General features: G+C 31.3%; 1 protein-coding gene across 1 annotated transcript in view; it reads right to left on the bottom strand.

Moving 5' to 3' along the window:
• Positions 1 to 18,140, bottom strand: part of LOC137620578 (collagen alpha-1(XVIII) chain-like) — a 467,446-nt gene that overhangs the window by 148,694 nt on the left and 300,612 nt on the right. The window contains exons 3-11 of the mRNA XM_068350835.1: positions 17,290 to 17,352; positions 15,247 to 15,352; positions 12,574 to 12,591; positions 9,469 to 10,284; positions 9,155 to 9,207; positions 7,182 to 7,307; positions 6,069 to 6,167; positions 3,743 to 3,896; positions 2,789 to 2,916 (exon numbers count right to left, since the gene is read on the bottom strand). Coding sequence (XP_068206936.1) covers positions 2,789 to 2,916; positions 3,743 to 3,896; positions 6,069 to 6,167; positions 7,182 to 7,307; positions 9,155 to 9,207; positions 9,469 to 10,284; positions 12,574 to 12,591; positions 15,247 to 15,352; positions 17,290 to 17,352 — 1,563 coding nt within the window. The remainder of the gene's footprint in view (positions 1 to 2,788; positions 2,917 to 3,742; positions 3,897 to 6,068; positions 6,168 to 7,181; positions 7,308 to 9,154; positions 9,208 to 9,468; positions 10,285 to 12,573; positions 12,592 to 15,246; positions 15,353 to 17,289; positions 17,353 to 18,140) is intronic.

Raw genomic sequence — 18,140 nt, 5'->3', positions numbered from 1 at the left:
GAAGAAATAAAGTTCTAAAACTGCAGAAAAAAGGAAATTAAATGGCAGCTTTTCCAGTTAAAGCGCGAGAGAATCCGGTGTTTTTTTTTTCTTGCAACTACAATGATAGCAATGAAGAGATGACTTTGAATAGCTTTTCCAGTTAAAGAGTGAAAGAATCCTGTTTTTTTTCTTGCTACTGCAATGATAGTTATGAAAGAAGAGATGACTGTGAATATGACTGTTAAGAACAGAAAGGCAAAAGAGCAATTAGATTTCAGCTTCAAAGTCTTGAATGGTACAATGTTACCAGAGGGCCCCTAACATTCCACAATTAGCAGTTACTATAAAAGAACTTGTAGCAATGGAAAAATCAAGGCAGTATATTATACAGTACAAATAAAAGCAAAGTTCAAGAGACTGAACAATCTAACTTTTATGGCTGCAAATTAGTAAAGATTTAAAGTTGACATCTATTACATGCACAAATAACTATGGAAACCACTTCAGTACAAAATATTAACTTATATTTTAGGCTTTGAAGATTCCTTTTACCTCAAGCATGGAGCGTGCATCCCACGAAGGCTGCATGTCCAAAAGAATTCCTTAATTAAGGTTATCAGGAAAATTTTATCTATAAGAAAGTAGTTTCACAGCATTTTTTATCTCTAAAATGCCAGTATGATGTTAAAATATAGGTATGTAATATCCTTACTATCTAACAGTAGTTAAACTAAAAGGACAATTAGTTAACTAAGAGTGTACATCTACTAATCATTCTGACAAGTTTATAAAATGATACAATGCCTTCAATCAGTTATGTACAGCTTCTCTACCATTATCAAAATGTGTTAACTATACAATTATGTGATGTGTTAAGTAGGAGAAATCATCAGATCCAGTTCTTTGAAAACTAACACAGTTATCTAGTATAAAATTAGTATACTGTACCTAGAAATTAGTTTACATACAGCACTGTACTCATGCTCAAAGGCATGCAAAAATAGCTATTTATTTACTGTAATAAAATTATTACATTTATAAATCATTGATGACATAATACAATAATGATTTTGACAACAATGGCTATCTGTTCAGGAAATTTCACCTCTAAATTTAGTGAACTGTACCCTTGGAATTGACAGTAAATTTCCTGATATGATTAATGGAAGAACAAAACAATGTGGTCAATCTAGAAAAATACTAGAGAAAGTATCCTTAGTATGGTATATTTTGAATACTCTTTTAGTTAATCACCTCATTCCACTTTGCGTCATTCATGTTGCAAACTGATTTATCTAGCAATATTTCATCAGATTACCATGGATACATTTAATCTTATCTTGGATTAACGAAAAAATGAGCTAAATTTTGCCTCCTATGATTTGAAAGGACTGCTCCCATGTAAAGCATGCTCATTTTATTGACTTTGGAATGAAGCTAGAAAAAATCATCAAATACAATGATTGTAAGCTTAACATACATATACTGAGCTGTGCTTAAGCTTTGCAGAATGAAACTTCTGTGTCATGGTGCATTAGGGTACTAGTTGTTGCAGAAATATTTGTCCCACGCAGGGCTTTAACCAAATCAAGTTTTTTGTGTAACTAACCTCAATAATAAAAGATTAAGCTTGGAGGGTTTTATGAATATAGAAGAGTAAAAAATATTTAAAACTTGAAAAGTCACCTGTTAAGGTTGCGTATCACCGACCTTTTAAGGTCATTTTCTATTGCATGACATCAGATAAACGCACATAAAAACAATTGGCAATTAATACTTAAACCATTTAGGTATAACGCATGACCCCAGTAAAAGAGAATTATGACCAAAAGAAACAAATATAATTTGAATTAACATTTCATCAGGTCAAGGTTTACAATCCATTTATTTGGGATTACTTTGTAACTTGTTGATGTTAAAGCCCTGATAAAGGATCTGGTGTCAAGGTGAACAAATGCCTCTTCCAAAATGAAATACCATGTGGAAAATTCAGTTGGCATAACAAGACTTGGTGGTACAGTATATGGCCATATAAACCCAATTCTAAGTTTGAGATGAGTTATCACAGAAAAGTCTTCCAAGTATTGTAACTCATATGCAATAAATCTTATCCTTTATACCATAATATGGGCGAAAAGGAAAAATAGATATTGTTGATTTCCTGACATATTATTCCATCTTCTCCAGTCACTAACAAGCATTGTTTGAAATACCCAATATTCCTGATTTAAATGCTCTTTTAAATTAATTGTATTCCTGCTTAAAATAGATCTTCCTAACTAGAAAGGCTGAAGATGTGGGATTGATCAAGAGTTTTTCCTCTAAAAACATGATGAAGAAGCAATAATAAGATGAGCTAGCATCATAAATAGATTGCATTAAACATAAATAAATCCCCACTCATTACCAGTGCATTACAGTTTGATTTTTACAGCTGTAGTGATTTAGAATTTACAATATAAAATACCATTAAAGTTTTGTTTAAGTGTACCCAATTGAGCAATCCATTTACCTGCTTTAATTTTACCATGCTTCTTTTTCTTCTCAATTATACTTGTAATACTTGAGGGATATAATTTTGATCAAGATGAAAAATCTATAACTTAAAACTAAACCTGAGGAATTCAATTTGAAATTAAACTTGAGGAATTATATCCATGCTCTAATCTTCTTGTAATCCTCTGCCAATACCTCTTTTAAAACTACTTAAATTTTGTACTCGATAAGAGCAGCTATTAAAACTTCAAGAAAAGTAAACAAATTTCAGTTTCATGTTAGCCCTACAGTTTTACAAGTTTTCACTTACACTTACATCTAGCCTGTTACCACCCCAGCCAGGCTCTCCTGAGGGACCTACGGGACCACGCTCGCCTGGTAGACCAGGAGAACCATCTTGCCCTGGTTCTCCTTTAGGGCCTCTTTCTCCTTCAGGTCCTGGAATTATCAAATATTCATAAAATATTCATGATTATATTGTCACTTTTTCCACTTCACTGTCAAGACTGTTAAAACTATCAATGAATGACAAATAAAATATGAGCAAAAAATTAAAATAAGCTGCAGCACTTTTTCAGTGATAGATTGTGTCCTGTTGCGTGTGCTGACATGGGTCATGACCATAAATGCTGCAAACAAATGGTATTGTAATGATAATCAAAAGGTGGATATATATATATATATATATATATATATATATATATATATATATATATATATATATATATATATATCTAAATTTTGGCATTGTACTCTTTTCAGAGTACAAAACTAAAATTCATAGAAAAGATTAAAATAAATGTAAGTCAAATTCGAAAACTAAATTCACACACCTCACAGGAAATGCCAACATTTTTAAATGTTCATGATGATGAAGCTAAATTTCCTGGATTTTGAAAATTACATGCAAATAACGTCCATTATAAATTTACATTATATTACCGTTAGTAGACAATAGCACAGTAACGGCGAAAAAAATAATTCTGATATAGGTATTGCACCATGAAATCAAAATAAGCTCCAATAAAAACTAACTGGCCTAACTCGTAACTTGAAAGTTTTGTCTAAAATATCAATCTTCAAAATATCTTGCTCTTTTAGTGAATAAGGTTGTTCTTTAAATTGTTTACAGAAACACAGAAATTATGAAAATACAGTAGGCCTACAGTAATACTTACTCATGTCTAGGAAAGAAAGAGTTTGATTTAAAAAAAGGCTAATTTTTCCATATACAGTCCTGTACTGTACTTTGAGAGTTACTTACCCTGAGGACCTATGGGACCCACATCTCCTGTTTCCCCCTCATCCCCTTTCTCTCCACGCTCCCCTCTTGGTCCAGGACTGCCAGGGGTGCCTGGTGAACCCGGGGCACCATCACGTCCTGCTTTACCTTCTAAACCAGGCCGACCACGGGGAATCTATATTCACGTGAGAATGTATTCTGTTATAATACATAGAAGAGGTTCTCTTATATGTTTACATGCTACTGGCTATAGACAATTCTTTTTAGTTAGGCAGATTTGCACCGACTTGGAAAGGGTGCCATTTTAGCTTGGAATAGTTTCCTGATCGCTGATTGGTTGGACAAGATAATTCTGACCAATCAGAGAGCAGGAAACTTTTCCGAGCTAAAAGGGCACCGCTGCGAGTCGGTGCAAATGCGTCCCATTAAAAAAATTGAGTATAGACTATTGTTTGAAATGTGGTTAAAACCCCTTAATTATAAATATATACCATACAACTTAATGATATCATATTACATACTTATGGGCAGACGAACCTTAGTGATAAAATTTTTCTTAGGAAATAATTAGAACTATTCAGATAAATCCCTTAGAATGAACTTTTCTTCACTTTCAGAAATACAGTATGTGTATCAACAGTTTGTGTGTAGAGGGAAAAAAAAACAAACGAAGCATTCCCTAAAACGTTAGTACTTTAGTACTTCAAGCTTCTCCTGCAGTATATTGAAATTTCGTGGCTTAGTCCTTTGTCAACGTAGAAAGTCAACATATGTTAAGAGTAGTGGACTACGATTGATTTTTGGGTCATTAGCCTACATTTCATTCTTTTGACTCTGTGACAAAATCGTTATTCCTCATTTTTCTTTTAAAGACAAAAGATCTTCCCATATACTTTACGGGTAGGCCTATCAAAACTAGGTAAGGAAACCATCTTGCTTCTTAAACATTTCTTTAAATCTACCCTGTTGTATTATAAAGGCTTTAGCTAGATTTAGGCCCCTTTGGCCTAGTTTGGCTCAATTTAGATAAACAAAAGGGACTTTCCAAACTTTAGAGAGGTAACTAGTAACCCTATCACAATATGGTATAAATTTTCTGTTTAAATACATTACTTTTCTAGTGTGATCTACAGTACCTATCAATCTGAAAGACACCATTGCCATATGCACGCAGTCTAGTATTGTATTTCATATACTAACGCATGCTATACTTCTCCCTCTTTTCCTGTCTAACATACAGCCCATTTAGGCTCTAGCCATTATTTAAAAATACCAATCTTTTGACTTCCTTTCTTATGTTGGACACAGATGTTTGAAACAGGAAACCTACAGACTACCTGGACCTTATTTCACATTTTAATGAGGATCTAACAGCAGCGATGTACGACTGGAGGAAAATAACCTGCCGTCGCACTATGAAGTATAAGTTAAAAGAGGTTAAACAGCAAAATGGAAGTAATAAGGTAAAAGGTTAAAACGTGGGTATATCTAGGGGCTGAAGCCACTTGCATGTAAATACATTCCATGAGATTAAAACGTAACAAATATAACTTTTCACGAGATTAAAATGTAACAAATGTAACTTCATGAGATTAAAACGTAACAAATATAACTTTTCACGAGATTACAATGCAAGAAATGTAACTTTTCATGAGATTAAGATGTAACAAATATATCTTTTCACTAGATTAAAATGTAACAAATGTAACTTCATGAGATTAAAACGTAACAAATATAACTTTTCACTAGATTAAAATGTAACAAATGTAACTTCATGAGATTAAAACGTAACAAATATAACTTTTCACAAGATTAAAATGCAACAAATGTAACTTTTCATGAGATTAAAATGTAACAAATATATCTTTTCATAAGATTAAAATGTAGCAAATATAAATTTTCATGAGATTAAAATGTAACAAATATGAATTTTTACGAGATTTAAATGTAACAAATATAACTTTTAATGAGATTAAAATGTAACAAATATAATTTTTCACGAGATTAAAATGTAACAAATATAACTTTTCATGAGATTAAAATGTAACAAATATAATTTTTCACAATTAATCAGTAACGAATGCAACTTTTCACGAGACTAGAATGTAAGAAATATAACGGTTCACGATATAAATGTAACTTTCCACGATATAAATGTAACAAATGTAACTTTTCACGAGATTAAAACGTAATAAATATAACTTGCAATATTTAAAAATTGATATAATATATAGTTCAACATACCTGTATCAGAACATAAGACTAAAGTTTCTTGCACTATTAAAATAGATGTGCTCTTCCTAAAGAAAGAGAAAATAATTTCATATCAACAAAGACATAGGCCTACCTGAGCAAGGACAGAAGCTATCAGGGCAGTTTCGTTACATGAACAATCTCCAGGATGTCCATAATATTCTCGTCGACGTCCGAAGAATTCTGAATCAGGCTGTAACAAAATTACAGCAGAGAGATTATTAAATTGAAATAAAGCTGTGAAAGTTTCTAAGACACTTTTTATGTTAATATAAAATTCCCACTTAATTTAATTGTCAATTGGCAATAAATATATGACCCAAAATCTGTAGTAAAAGCAAAGAATGTAAATGTATTTTTGTCTACTGTACAATTATTACCGGAAACGGATTGAGCTACCTTTCCTATTATTATTATTATTACTATCCAAGCTACAACCCTAATTGGAAAAACAAGATGCTATAAACCCAGGGGCTCCAATAGGGAAAAATAGCCCAGTGAGGAAAGGAAATAAGGAAATAAATAACTGAAGAGAACAAATTAACAATAAATCATTCTAAAAAAAAAAGTAATGTCAAAAGAGATATGTCATATATAAACTATTAACAACGTCAAAAACAAATATGTCATATATAAACTATAAACAGACTCATGTCCGCCTGGTCAACAAAAAAGCATTTGCTCCAACTTTGAACTTTTGAAGTTCCACTGATTCAACCACCCGAACCATTATCCTTTGACGAGTCAAGTCCAGTTTGTAATGTAATGTACCAGAAACTCAGTACAGAATATGAATGATAGGTTGGGTCCATGGATTATTAGTGATCCTGACGTCCGTGCATCTTACTCGCATCAACAATACTGAATTGTTGTTTGTGTTCCTCTTTAAAACCATTGACATAATGACTCACATGTCTAGGCAGCGTGCATTAATTTTCTACTTGGTTTTCAGTTGTTTTATGAGATTATATTTTCTAACAGGAACTAAGCACAGCCCCCCAATTACCACTCCCAAAATAACAAATTATCTCAAGAAGGTTATTCTAAAATTATAAGATCATAAATTTTCAAATTGTTTCAGAAACAAATACATAAAAATCATAATGAAGAACTTAAATGAGCATAAAAGGGGAAATAAATTTGACCTATAAAAGAGGATTTACCGATAACTATGATAGACATACTGAACATCAAGCATGTAACTTACATAATCTTCTCCCGCACCAGAGCCGAAGTCGGGGAAATTGTAGCTGGTAGCCTTTCCTGGTACTCCAGGAGGACCGGGCGGACCTCGGGGGCCAGGAGGTCCTGCCACCGATTCTCCAGGTGGACCCTGAAGAAAATTATGTGTCATAGTTGTACACTGTTGATTACTACAAATTATACGATGCCTACTGGCTCTTGTGTCTGATTGTGACTTAGAGCAATTCGTATCAAACTCTCCCCCCATGTCACTGGTTTGCATTATTCTAATCCAATTGCAATATCCAAGTGTATATGGTAAGTTGACATTAACAAACAATAATTTGAATATACAATATGTCCAATTTCAATAAAAGGGAAGAATATTATATAAGCTATATTAATAAGTTTACAGAGGGTCAATAGGTTGGCCTCCTTCAAGATGACGTGAATCATTGAAATATTTATGTACCTAAAAGTTATAAAAATCCTAGGTATCATAAAAAGCTCGGCACAGTGCTATATACTGTATAAAGTATAGCAACATCTGAATACAACAGTAATACACCAAGTTCTAATTTTTAAGGGGGCATTTTTGTTTCATAGACGAAATTAAAATTATTTTCAAAGCGATCCCAGGAAAAAAGACTACTTTTCAGTATACCTGATAAAATATAAAGTGAAAGATGTTATGTATGTGACTTATAAGAAATTTAATCTATCATTCCTTTCATGATATCTGTACTTGAGTGTTTCATTCATTCTTGAAACTTTAGCAATTGAGTAAATGGAATGTGAATGATCCTTCCAATAAGTTACACATTTCTGCAACAAAAATAAAAGATAGGCCCTACAGAGAAAAAATAAAAATTTATATAAAATACAGAAATGTTACTAATTTCTATACCAGTGAATAAAGATAAAAATAGAACACATTGAATCCTTTTTACTTCTGTGACATATTGGCCCATGATTTACTTCCTTTCCTTACTCTAGTTCTTACCATTCATTTCCTTACTCTAGTTCTTACCATCTAACTATCACCAGGTAAGACTAGTCCACTTGATTTTAGAAAAAAAAAAAAATCCATGTCGTCATGCTTAGTAGTACCAGAGCAAATGAAAGCTCACCCTAGGACTTTGGCTTCTTGAAAATGGACTCTAGCCCTTCCAAAATTAATATTTTCTCTATTCTATCTGAATCTAGAGGACCAACCAGCAGTTTACTGCAACATAGACCCCATTTTAAACAGTCTTAAAATTCGCAGTCAGTCCACAACGGTTCTCCTCGGAGAATAGTTTGGGTTCCATCTTTCATTTAACAATATGAAGACGATACAAGAGCAGATTTCTACGTGGTCTTCCACAGGACTATTTTTCAGATAAGAATAAAAATACGATTAATTGTAACACCAATAAATATCCCTAGTTTCAACTTGCTACGGTTTGTTAATAATGTTGTAATGATCTCTCTCTCTTGTAATTCTTTTGAAACAGAAATTAGATTTCCATTGCAGGATGTCATTCGGCCTCTCTAAAATTGATAAATAACATGTGTATATATACAGTATAAAAGTGTGTATGTGAGTGAGTTAGCAATTAGGCATGTTCTGTAGCGTGTTACCATCTGGGATCAATTCTACTGCCACTTAAAAGAATTGCGAGTGAACTTTGACCTACATAGAAAATATAGAAAATGGCCAGACGTCTTGGCTGATGGACTAGTTAAAAGTAGGTTAACTTTTTAATTAGCTCTTGCAAGGATCAAAATTAACTATAATTACAGTGGGAAGAATGAGTGAAAACTGTACAAATGAGTCACAGAAATAATTTCCTGTAGAAAACCTAGTAATAAAAAGTACCCAACTCTCATGTAAGAACAAATAGTAAAATAAGGAACCCTTCCACCTCACTTTCTGGAAAAAAAATCGAATTTAAAATACAGTCTGCAACACTGTCCACTTCTACTTTATTCAACTACTCGTCAATTTACACTCACCCTCTCTCCTTTGCTTCCTTTATCACCTTTGGGTCCTTGAAAAGTAATGCCATCTGTTGAATAAGAAAAGCAGAAAAAAGGCAAGGTATGAAATTACTCCTGAAAGTCATCAATCACTTAATTAGATCCTACCAAAATAGTGTATTGAATATTCTTTGACTTCCCTCAATATTTTTCAGAAAACATATTTTCTTTCTCTTTGAATATGCTAGAAAAAGAATTGAGCATGTACGCAATGTGTAATAGCCCACTCCCATTTTGTGTTTAGTCTCAACATACTTTTTTTATGAATTCTATGCAAGCAGTAGACTAACCATCTATAATTTCATTCCTGTGGAAGTAACTGGTGCCAAGAGAACTAGACCCTCCAGGTGACCTCCTGGGAGTCTCTACTGGAGGGGTCGGGGAGGGTTCATACCTAAGAGTATGGGTGTTGATTCGCAAAGAATGCTCAGGTGAAATTGTGAGAGGAGTTGCAGTGGTGGAGGAGGAGGAGGAAGTGGAAGAGGATAGGGAGGAGGAAATGGTAGAAGCACTTGGGGTGAAAGCTTCATAGGCCTCATAATATAGATCACTGTTTTCTCTTTCACCTGAAGCGATGAACATGTCTTCGTCGTCTTCTCCCAAATCTGTCGAGCCAGCTCTGGTATGAACATCTTCCGGTTCAACAGGGATGACTGGCAAGTGACTAAATGAATCATAATCATAGTCGTTTCTTGAGCAGTCACTGTTAACACCGGGAGGAAACACAACTTCACCCTGATGATAACGGAGACAGGGTTCTTCGTGGCTGTAAGGGAATGTCTGACATGTAAAGGTATCCTCAGGCCAGGGGAGGTAATAACGCTGCATTATGGGTAAACACTGGTTGAGAGCAGCATCACAGACTTCCCTGCATGGAGGAAGTGGCTTGGTCATACCCGGGGCACAGGGAGGAGCCAACAGCCCACACACAATGAATCGAAACTCTGCACTGCATCCAATGGTGTGGAGCTGGTGCCAGAACCGGGAGGCAGTCTGTTCAGCCTCCCTTGGGCCTTGACCCAAAAGATTGGGGAAGATGGCTTGCTTCCACTCGACGTTACTGCATTGCCTCACACTTACGTCCTGGCACTGTTCCGTGCTGCAACCTGGCTCCGCAAAGTCCGTGATAGAGTAAACTTTGTTGATTATTACATGATTATCAAGTGCAAAATCAACTGCAAATATTGACTAGTTTCCTTACAGGATGAAATATCTTTCTGCAGTCTGTATAGCAGAATTGACAAAAACAAACGGGCTCTAATATATATTTCAAAAAGCTATAAAAAGTAATTGTTGATTTATAGCAATGAATGAACAAAGTTGAAACACATGAAAATTACATTGCTGACTAGAAAAATGTTTACAAACGTACTTCAAAAACACGTTACTTCAATGTATTTGACAAAAAAAAAATAATACCGAAAGCTAAAAAAAATGTTATAGTTAACTATTCAGCTATTAGTTGGGTTAATCAAGGCTAAAAGTAAACCCCAGAAAACTAGTCTGAGCTACAAATGTGCAAATATTAGGCTACCAGTAACATTACAGCTTTTACCAACGAGCATTACCAAAACAAAAATTACCTGCCAGTGTTATTGCAGCTGGAGCAGTGCCAATTACAATAGCATTAAACATTTTGTACGGTTTGGTTAAATGTTACAGCTTGCAAATTTGTTAGATATGCTACATTTCCACTTTATTAATGATAAGGAGTCAAGTCTGCAGAGTGCTTCTTCAGAGTGCTTCCAAGTTGCTATAAGTCCTTGCATTTGAAAACATCAGTGAATTACTGCAGGTCAGGCGTACAGGAGCCTACGAATAGTCATTACAAAAATGGGTTGATGGGCCAGCGAGCTTTGTTCAGTACTCTTGAAACTGTTCTTTATTTTCATATTCTTCATAAGATGGGAAAAGCAATATGTACACAGTTGACAGTGGAAGTCGAGGATATGTTTCTAAATATTGAAAAGTGTTCGAGATTCCAATGGAGTATCCACTGGTCATAATATCCATAATGACATTTATCAGCTTCTATTTATTAATAAACATTTTAAAAATCTGATTAAAGAAAGACAATCTCAAAATGTGTATTAGGTAAATTATATCAAAGGAAAAGGGGGAATAAAGCACAGTAATGCATTTCAAATAAAGATTAATTTTAGGAGTCTGATTTTGGCAATTCTTTAGACAATGTGCGTTTTCCAAAAGTTGTTTATGAAAAGGTGGTGGTTCAATTATATATATATATATTTGTTGCACTTTACGTCTGTCAATCATGGAAACAGTATCATTACATACTACAAAGATTGCGTTTTAATATTCAATGATAACATTAAGTAGTAAGTAACGTAACAATATAAAGCAATTGTAGTGATAGATATACTGTGCGTCATGCATGTGAAAATTTCTAAATATGAAATCACAAGTAAAAAAATTGAATTAAATTTAGAAGATGAATGCAAGGAAGAAAATCAATTCTAAAAGCAGAAACTGCATTACTATATAAATGGTAAGCCATACTGGCTTGATAATAAGCTATAACTTTATATTAATATATATTTTGTATATATTAGTATATACTTTATATATATATATATATATATATATATATATATATATATATATATATATATATATATATATATATATATATATATATATATATGTATATATATATATATATATATATATATATATATATATATATATATATATATATATATATATATATATATATACTGTATATGTGTGTGTTTGTGCGCACGCGAGCGTGTGTGAGTGTGTGTGTCAGATTTCAAAGAATGTGGTCTTTTACCAACAGGAACGTCTGAACTTGAAAACTGCACCTTCCCCCATAAAAAAAATACATTAAAAAATGTTTTAAATTATGTTTAGTATTAACATTAAGTTCAAGTTAGAATATGTCAAAAACATACATATTTAAATACAGGTAAATATTGTTTCATCAAGGATGCACCAATGCCTTTCTTATTCCAAGAAAACCTTATCCCAAATCTCTGAAAAGGAAAATATTAATAAAAAAAGGAAACAGGAGTAAAGATGGAGGAGAGAGGGTTTTTTATGTACATTCTACTGTATTTGAGCTCATTCCGAGTATTAAATGTAAGCGTTCTTCAATTCTTTTCGAAGCATAGGCAAAGAGGTCACGTTCCATGTAATCTTTCCAGTCTTCTTCGTGGTTATTTATTATATAGTACTGTATATCAAAGGAAGCAATTACTGTACAAGCATTCAATACACATTCAAATATAAGTGCAATACATTACAGTTAATACTGCTATGCTATGGTAAGTCTTGTTCTTACAAGAGATAAGAACTAAGCAGAAGCTATATACTGCCAAGATTTAAATAAAAATAAATTACCAGGGTCATACCTTTCCTTGATTTTGAGCCTTGCGTGTAAGTAAAACAAAATGATATACCATTAACTAGAAGCCCTTTTGTCTCAACACTTAAGTTATAAACTTCTACCTTACAAAAACTTTAAACAAAAATACACACAATTAATAGATTTAGATTATCTTAAAATTGTTTTTTTTTTCATGTTTAAAACTTTTTCGAAAAACAAGTGAATACTTTTATATTTTCTGAAAAAAATGATTTTACAATTTTTATAAATTTAAAAAACATACATTTTACACTGTTCTGAAGTACTTGTGGGTACTCAACAAGTCAAATGAATAAAGGAGAAACATAACAAGAATGAAATATAATTTCATTTTCGATAAACTGTTCTTTTAACACAGTTGAACGTTAAACTTCTAATGTAAAAATGTACCAGTTTAGTGAAATTTAATATTTATAAGGCAATAATGATATCGTCACTCGCATCTGGAGGGTATTTCCAAAAAAATTGGCAGCAATCATAAAAACTCATAAAAATCGTATTTTCAAAATAAAACAATCTAAAGTTCCACCATATATACAATGTAGCGATATTATCAACAGCTTTCAATCAGTTTTCTTTTTAATGAAATCCATCAATTTGGAAATATTCGTCTGACCAGCAAACCAACCAAATGCTTTTATACTTGTAAATACTCAAATCTGTCATGTTCCACCACCCGAAATTATCAGTTCAATGCAGTGATAAAACCAGCTGTTTAGCGAGTATGAACTTATTCAATTCTTGTATCGTTGCCGCAGTAACTACATAAACAACTTCATCAGAAAAGTGTAAAATATAGCATTGTTCTTTTTCCCATGGAACTTTAACAAAAATATGAAAGTTAAATATTTGAAAATTATGTGAACTGTACATTGTCTAATTTTCTGCCATGACGTTAAGTTTCTGGTATCAGTTATAGAAGCAGAATGATAAAATCCTTCATTATAAAACATTTACAGATTAAATATGCCAACCTAGGATGATGCAAATGTTAAATCTACTCCTACACTAGAATATTCAAGTTTGTCTCACTAATAAGTTAATATTACATTTTGTACAAAAGATTATCTGTATCTCAGGATTTTGGGAATTTATCACATAAGTGGAGACATGCCTAAAGCAAGCAACATGATAAAATTTACTTACTGGAAGTAGTTTTTTATTCTAATTGCAATAAAAATAGCAAGAGAGTATTTGATACGTCTTGTGTCAACAGCAAATAAAAGCAAGAGGTTAACGTCACCTTAGATGGATTATCATTAACGGTTATCAATCTTTGGAGTTAAAAGTGACAATTCTCTCACAAAGTTTAATCTTACGGGGAATAAATCAAATTAGGTAGTTGATGGTACTCCGATCGAAAAAAAAAAATAAAATAAAAAAAAAGTGATAGTTCATACATAAGATTTTTACACAAATTAAATCGAAATATAAAATCCATTATTTGTAAGCTATCATTCCCAGAAATTAGATATACGGTATTGTGCTCGATTTTTAAAAATTAATTTTATTTTTGGAGTTTTCTAAGCAACTACATGATAACTTAAAACGGAAATAAAACATAATAATGAATAAAAAAAAAAGTCTGAATAAACTGAACTCATTTATAGGATTCATTCCGTTAACAAATCACATATTACAAAGGAAGCTGTCCCTTGCCTCTGCCATTCATGAGTGGCATTTAAACTTTTATATTGGATCTGACAAAGATTCTGCATAAAATACTTGGATGAAAAACAAACTATACTTCAAATAGATGTACGAATCTTTTTTCTAACAGATCAACATGAGATACCTTTAACTAATTAAGTTCAAGGAATACAGAGTACCATGAAATATCAAAAGGGGTACAGCCACCGGCAAGTATGAAACGTTTCGAAAACAAATATGGAAATAGGTTGCAATACTGACTTCTTATCATAAGAGGTTCGAAACTTTTTATAAGATCCTTGCATTGTCATTTTACATTTCTTTTACACACGTATTATTTATGCAAATATTCAGGGAAAAGAATGTCTAGCTGTTGACACGAAAGACAGATAAGACGTTTGAATCTAAAGGATTAAGACTAAGTAGGTCGTACAGCTACGAAGCTACAACGCTCTGACAACTGAGTAAGAAAACTGTACTAAGGGGGAAATTACTTTTATTGCTACGACAAAGTCATTACATATGTGTGTATGTATGTATGTATAAATATATATATATATATATATATATATATATATATATATATATATATATATATATATATATATATATATATACTGTATATATGTATATATATAAATTTACATATATATATATATATATATATATATATATATATATGTATGTATTTATATGTTTACATACATACATACATACATACATACATACATACATATATATATATATATATATATATATATATATATATATATATATATATATATATATATACATATATATGTGTGTGTATTTATTTATATGTACGTATACATACATAAATACATACATACATATATATAAATATATATATTATATATATATACATACATATATATATATATATATATATATATATATATATATATATATATATATATATATATATATATATATATATAACATACTTTCCATGATTAATCCTTTACATCTATAAACACGGTGTACTTACCGTGTATGGGGGGCGGTGGTGGAAGAGGGGGCGGCGCCCCTTCTAAATCTAAACCGGACCCTTCAAAGCGTGGCGACGGCATATCGATGTCATCATCCATATCGTGCTACAAAACAACGGCGTCTAGTTAATTAATGAGGATTTCGAAGTAGGACATCCGATAATAAAAAATCCATATTGATTTATGTCTAATGATATTCACGTCACAATGAACTTTAACCGGAAAGATTGATATTTTTTTTTAATTTGGTGAAATATGATCAGTAGATTTCAATTATATATTAGCATATGTCAATATTATGGCCCTTTGATTTTCATATTAAACTGGCATATGGTTATTCTCATATCATGATTATATAAAATATATTAAAAGTTAACATTATAGTATATGTGAAATGAAGAGCACAACCATTTTACCTGGAAGTAAATAACATGAGCCAAAAAAATTGGGAAATATCAAGTATGTTAGTCTGAAACCATATTTTGGGTGAGATACTGTCTACGTGATTTATTTTCTACAAATACAAAAAAGCTTAATTAATATTATTGATTAATCTGATTTGATTATCGTACCCTTTTCCATGATATAAGAAATCGTATTTCCTTCATTGGACATGGTTACACAATTTTCAGTTTCCAGATGTAAAACTCTATAATTAAAAGGCATTTGCCGAAAAAAAACTAATCTTAACTTTAAATGTGATAAGACCAAGAAATAAATGAGCGTTGCCATACAGGTATATAACAAATTTCTTCCTCAAATCAGGATCGAGCACAAAACTCCCGTAACTCAATAAGAATAAGATTTCTTGTTTAATATATATTTTTTCTTTAACTTAAATTCAAGTTCAGAGGCATTAAAACTTATTTCAATATACTACCGCACAAAATTTTACTATAACTTAAAATTCAAGTTCAGAGGCATTAAAACTTATTTCAATATACTACCGCACAAAATTTTACGATAACTTCAAATTCAAGTTCAGAGGCATTAAAACTTATTTCAATATACTACCGCACAAAATTTTACGATAACTTCAAATTCAAGTTCAGAGGCATTAAAACTTATTTCAATATACTTCTGCACAAAATTTTACGATAACTTCAAATTCAAGTTCAGAGGCATTAAAACTTATTTCAATATACTTCTGCACAAAATTTTACGATAACTTCAAATTCATGTTCAGAGGCATTAAAACTTATTTCAATATACTTCTGCACAAAATTTTACGATAACTTCAAATTCAAGTTCAGAGGCATTAAAACTTATTTCAATATACTACTGCACAAAATTTTACGATAACTTCAAATTCAAGTTCAGAGGCATTAAAACTTATTTCAATATACTACTGCACAAAATTTTACGATAACTTCAAATTCAAGTTCAGAGGCATTAAAACTTATTTCAATATACTACTCCACAAAATTTTACATGGCTTGTCTTGATAGGATGCTGAAAGCGTTTAGTAACAAACCCAGTCAAGATCTTCGGTGTAATTATTGAGATCTTGAGCTAAGCGTTATATATTCATAATATCATCATATCTGTGAGATATGTATCTATCATAACACAGGTATTTGAATTATGCAATATCTAATGAGATAATGAACACTGCTAAAAGGAGATTCGAGAATTCAAGAGTATTATCGTAAATTCAACTTTTAAACCAAGATCCTTTAAATATAAGAGTATATTAAATATAAGAGTATATTAAATATGAGTATATCTAAAGGGGCCTTGATTTAAACAATACTTTAGAAAAGCTCAAACAAAATGAAGTCATACGGAGTTACTGTAATGAAATTTATGCATTTCACTTTGCCCATATGAGTCTTAGTAAATAAAATGGTTTAGTTTAAATCTTATTTCAATTAAATTTATATAGAAACAAAATTCATATTGCATAAAGGAAGATCGTAAAAACTCTATGGGTTACAATCTCCCGCCTTGGGGGACAATGAAAGCCATCACAAAATGAATGAATGAAGATTAGGAGATTAGTCAGTATTTGTAAAGCCCCTCCATTAGGCCATAATACTTACCGTGTAGTAATCCTCAACTATGTCGATGTCACTTCTGCCATCTCCAGAACCGGATCCAAAATACTGAAAGAAGCAAAATAAAAAAAGACGATGCAGCAATCAGGCCGGAAGCACAACAGAGATGAAATAAAAATTAAAAAAGAATATTTACTAAAGCAATATGTACTGTACGCGTGTGAAATATATATATACGAATATATAAACACGCATACATATACCTCATTCATGCTACAATGATCAAAGGCTTACTAGAAAAAAAAAATGAAAATAACCAACACTGCTTTGGAAACCAGATAAAACGCGAGCGACCTACAAGCAGTTGTGTTTGCCTTTCTACATATAAAGCACATTGCAAATTATAATCATTACGACACAAATAAGAGCAAATAATAATAATAACAATAATAATGATGAAAACAACATTAACTGGTAACCGCACCAAAATCATAATACCAAAAGGTGGAATTTCTCTCTCAGTTTTGAAAGCACACTAAAAGTCCAGCACCACAACAACTTCAGTAGTCACAGCCGAAAAAAATCCTTATTTCCCAGATTTTATTTATATATACATATATAAATTATATATATATATATATATATATATATATATATATATATAAATATATAAATATATATATATATATATATATATACAGTATATATATATATATATATATATATATATATATATATATATATATATATATATATATATATATATATATATACAGGATATACATACATACATACATACATACATATATATATATATATATATATATATATATATATATATATATATATATATATATATATATGTATATATATACATATATATATATATATATATA

Source organism: Palaemon carinicauda, chromosome 27 (genome assembly GCF_036898095.1).
Source record: "Palaemon carinicauda isolate YSFRI2023 chromosome 27, ASM3689809v2, whole genome shotgun sequence".
Lineage (NCBI taxonomy): Eukaryota > Metazoa > Arthropoda > Malacostraca > Decapoda > Palaemonidae > Palaemon > Palaemon carinicauda.
Note: the sequence above shows the minus strand (reverse complement) of the source record. Positions and strands in the feature narration are given on the sequence as shown.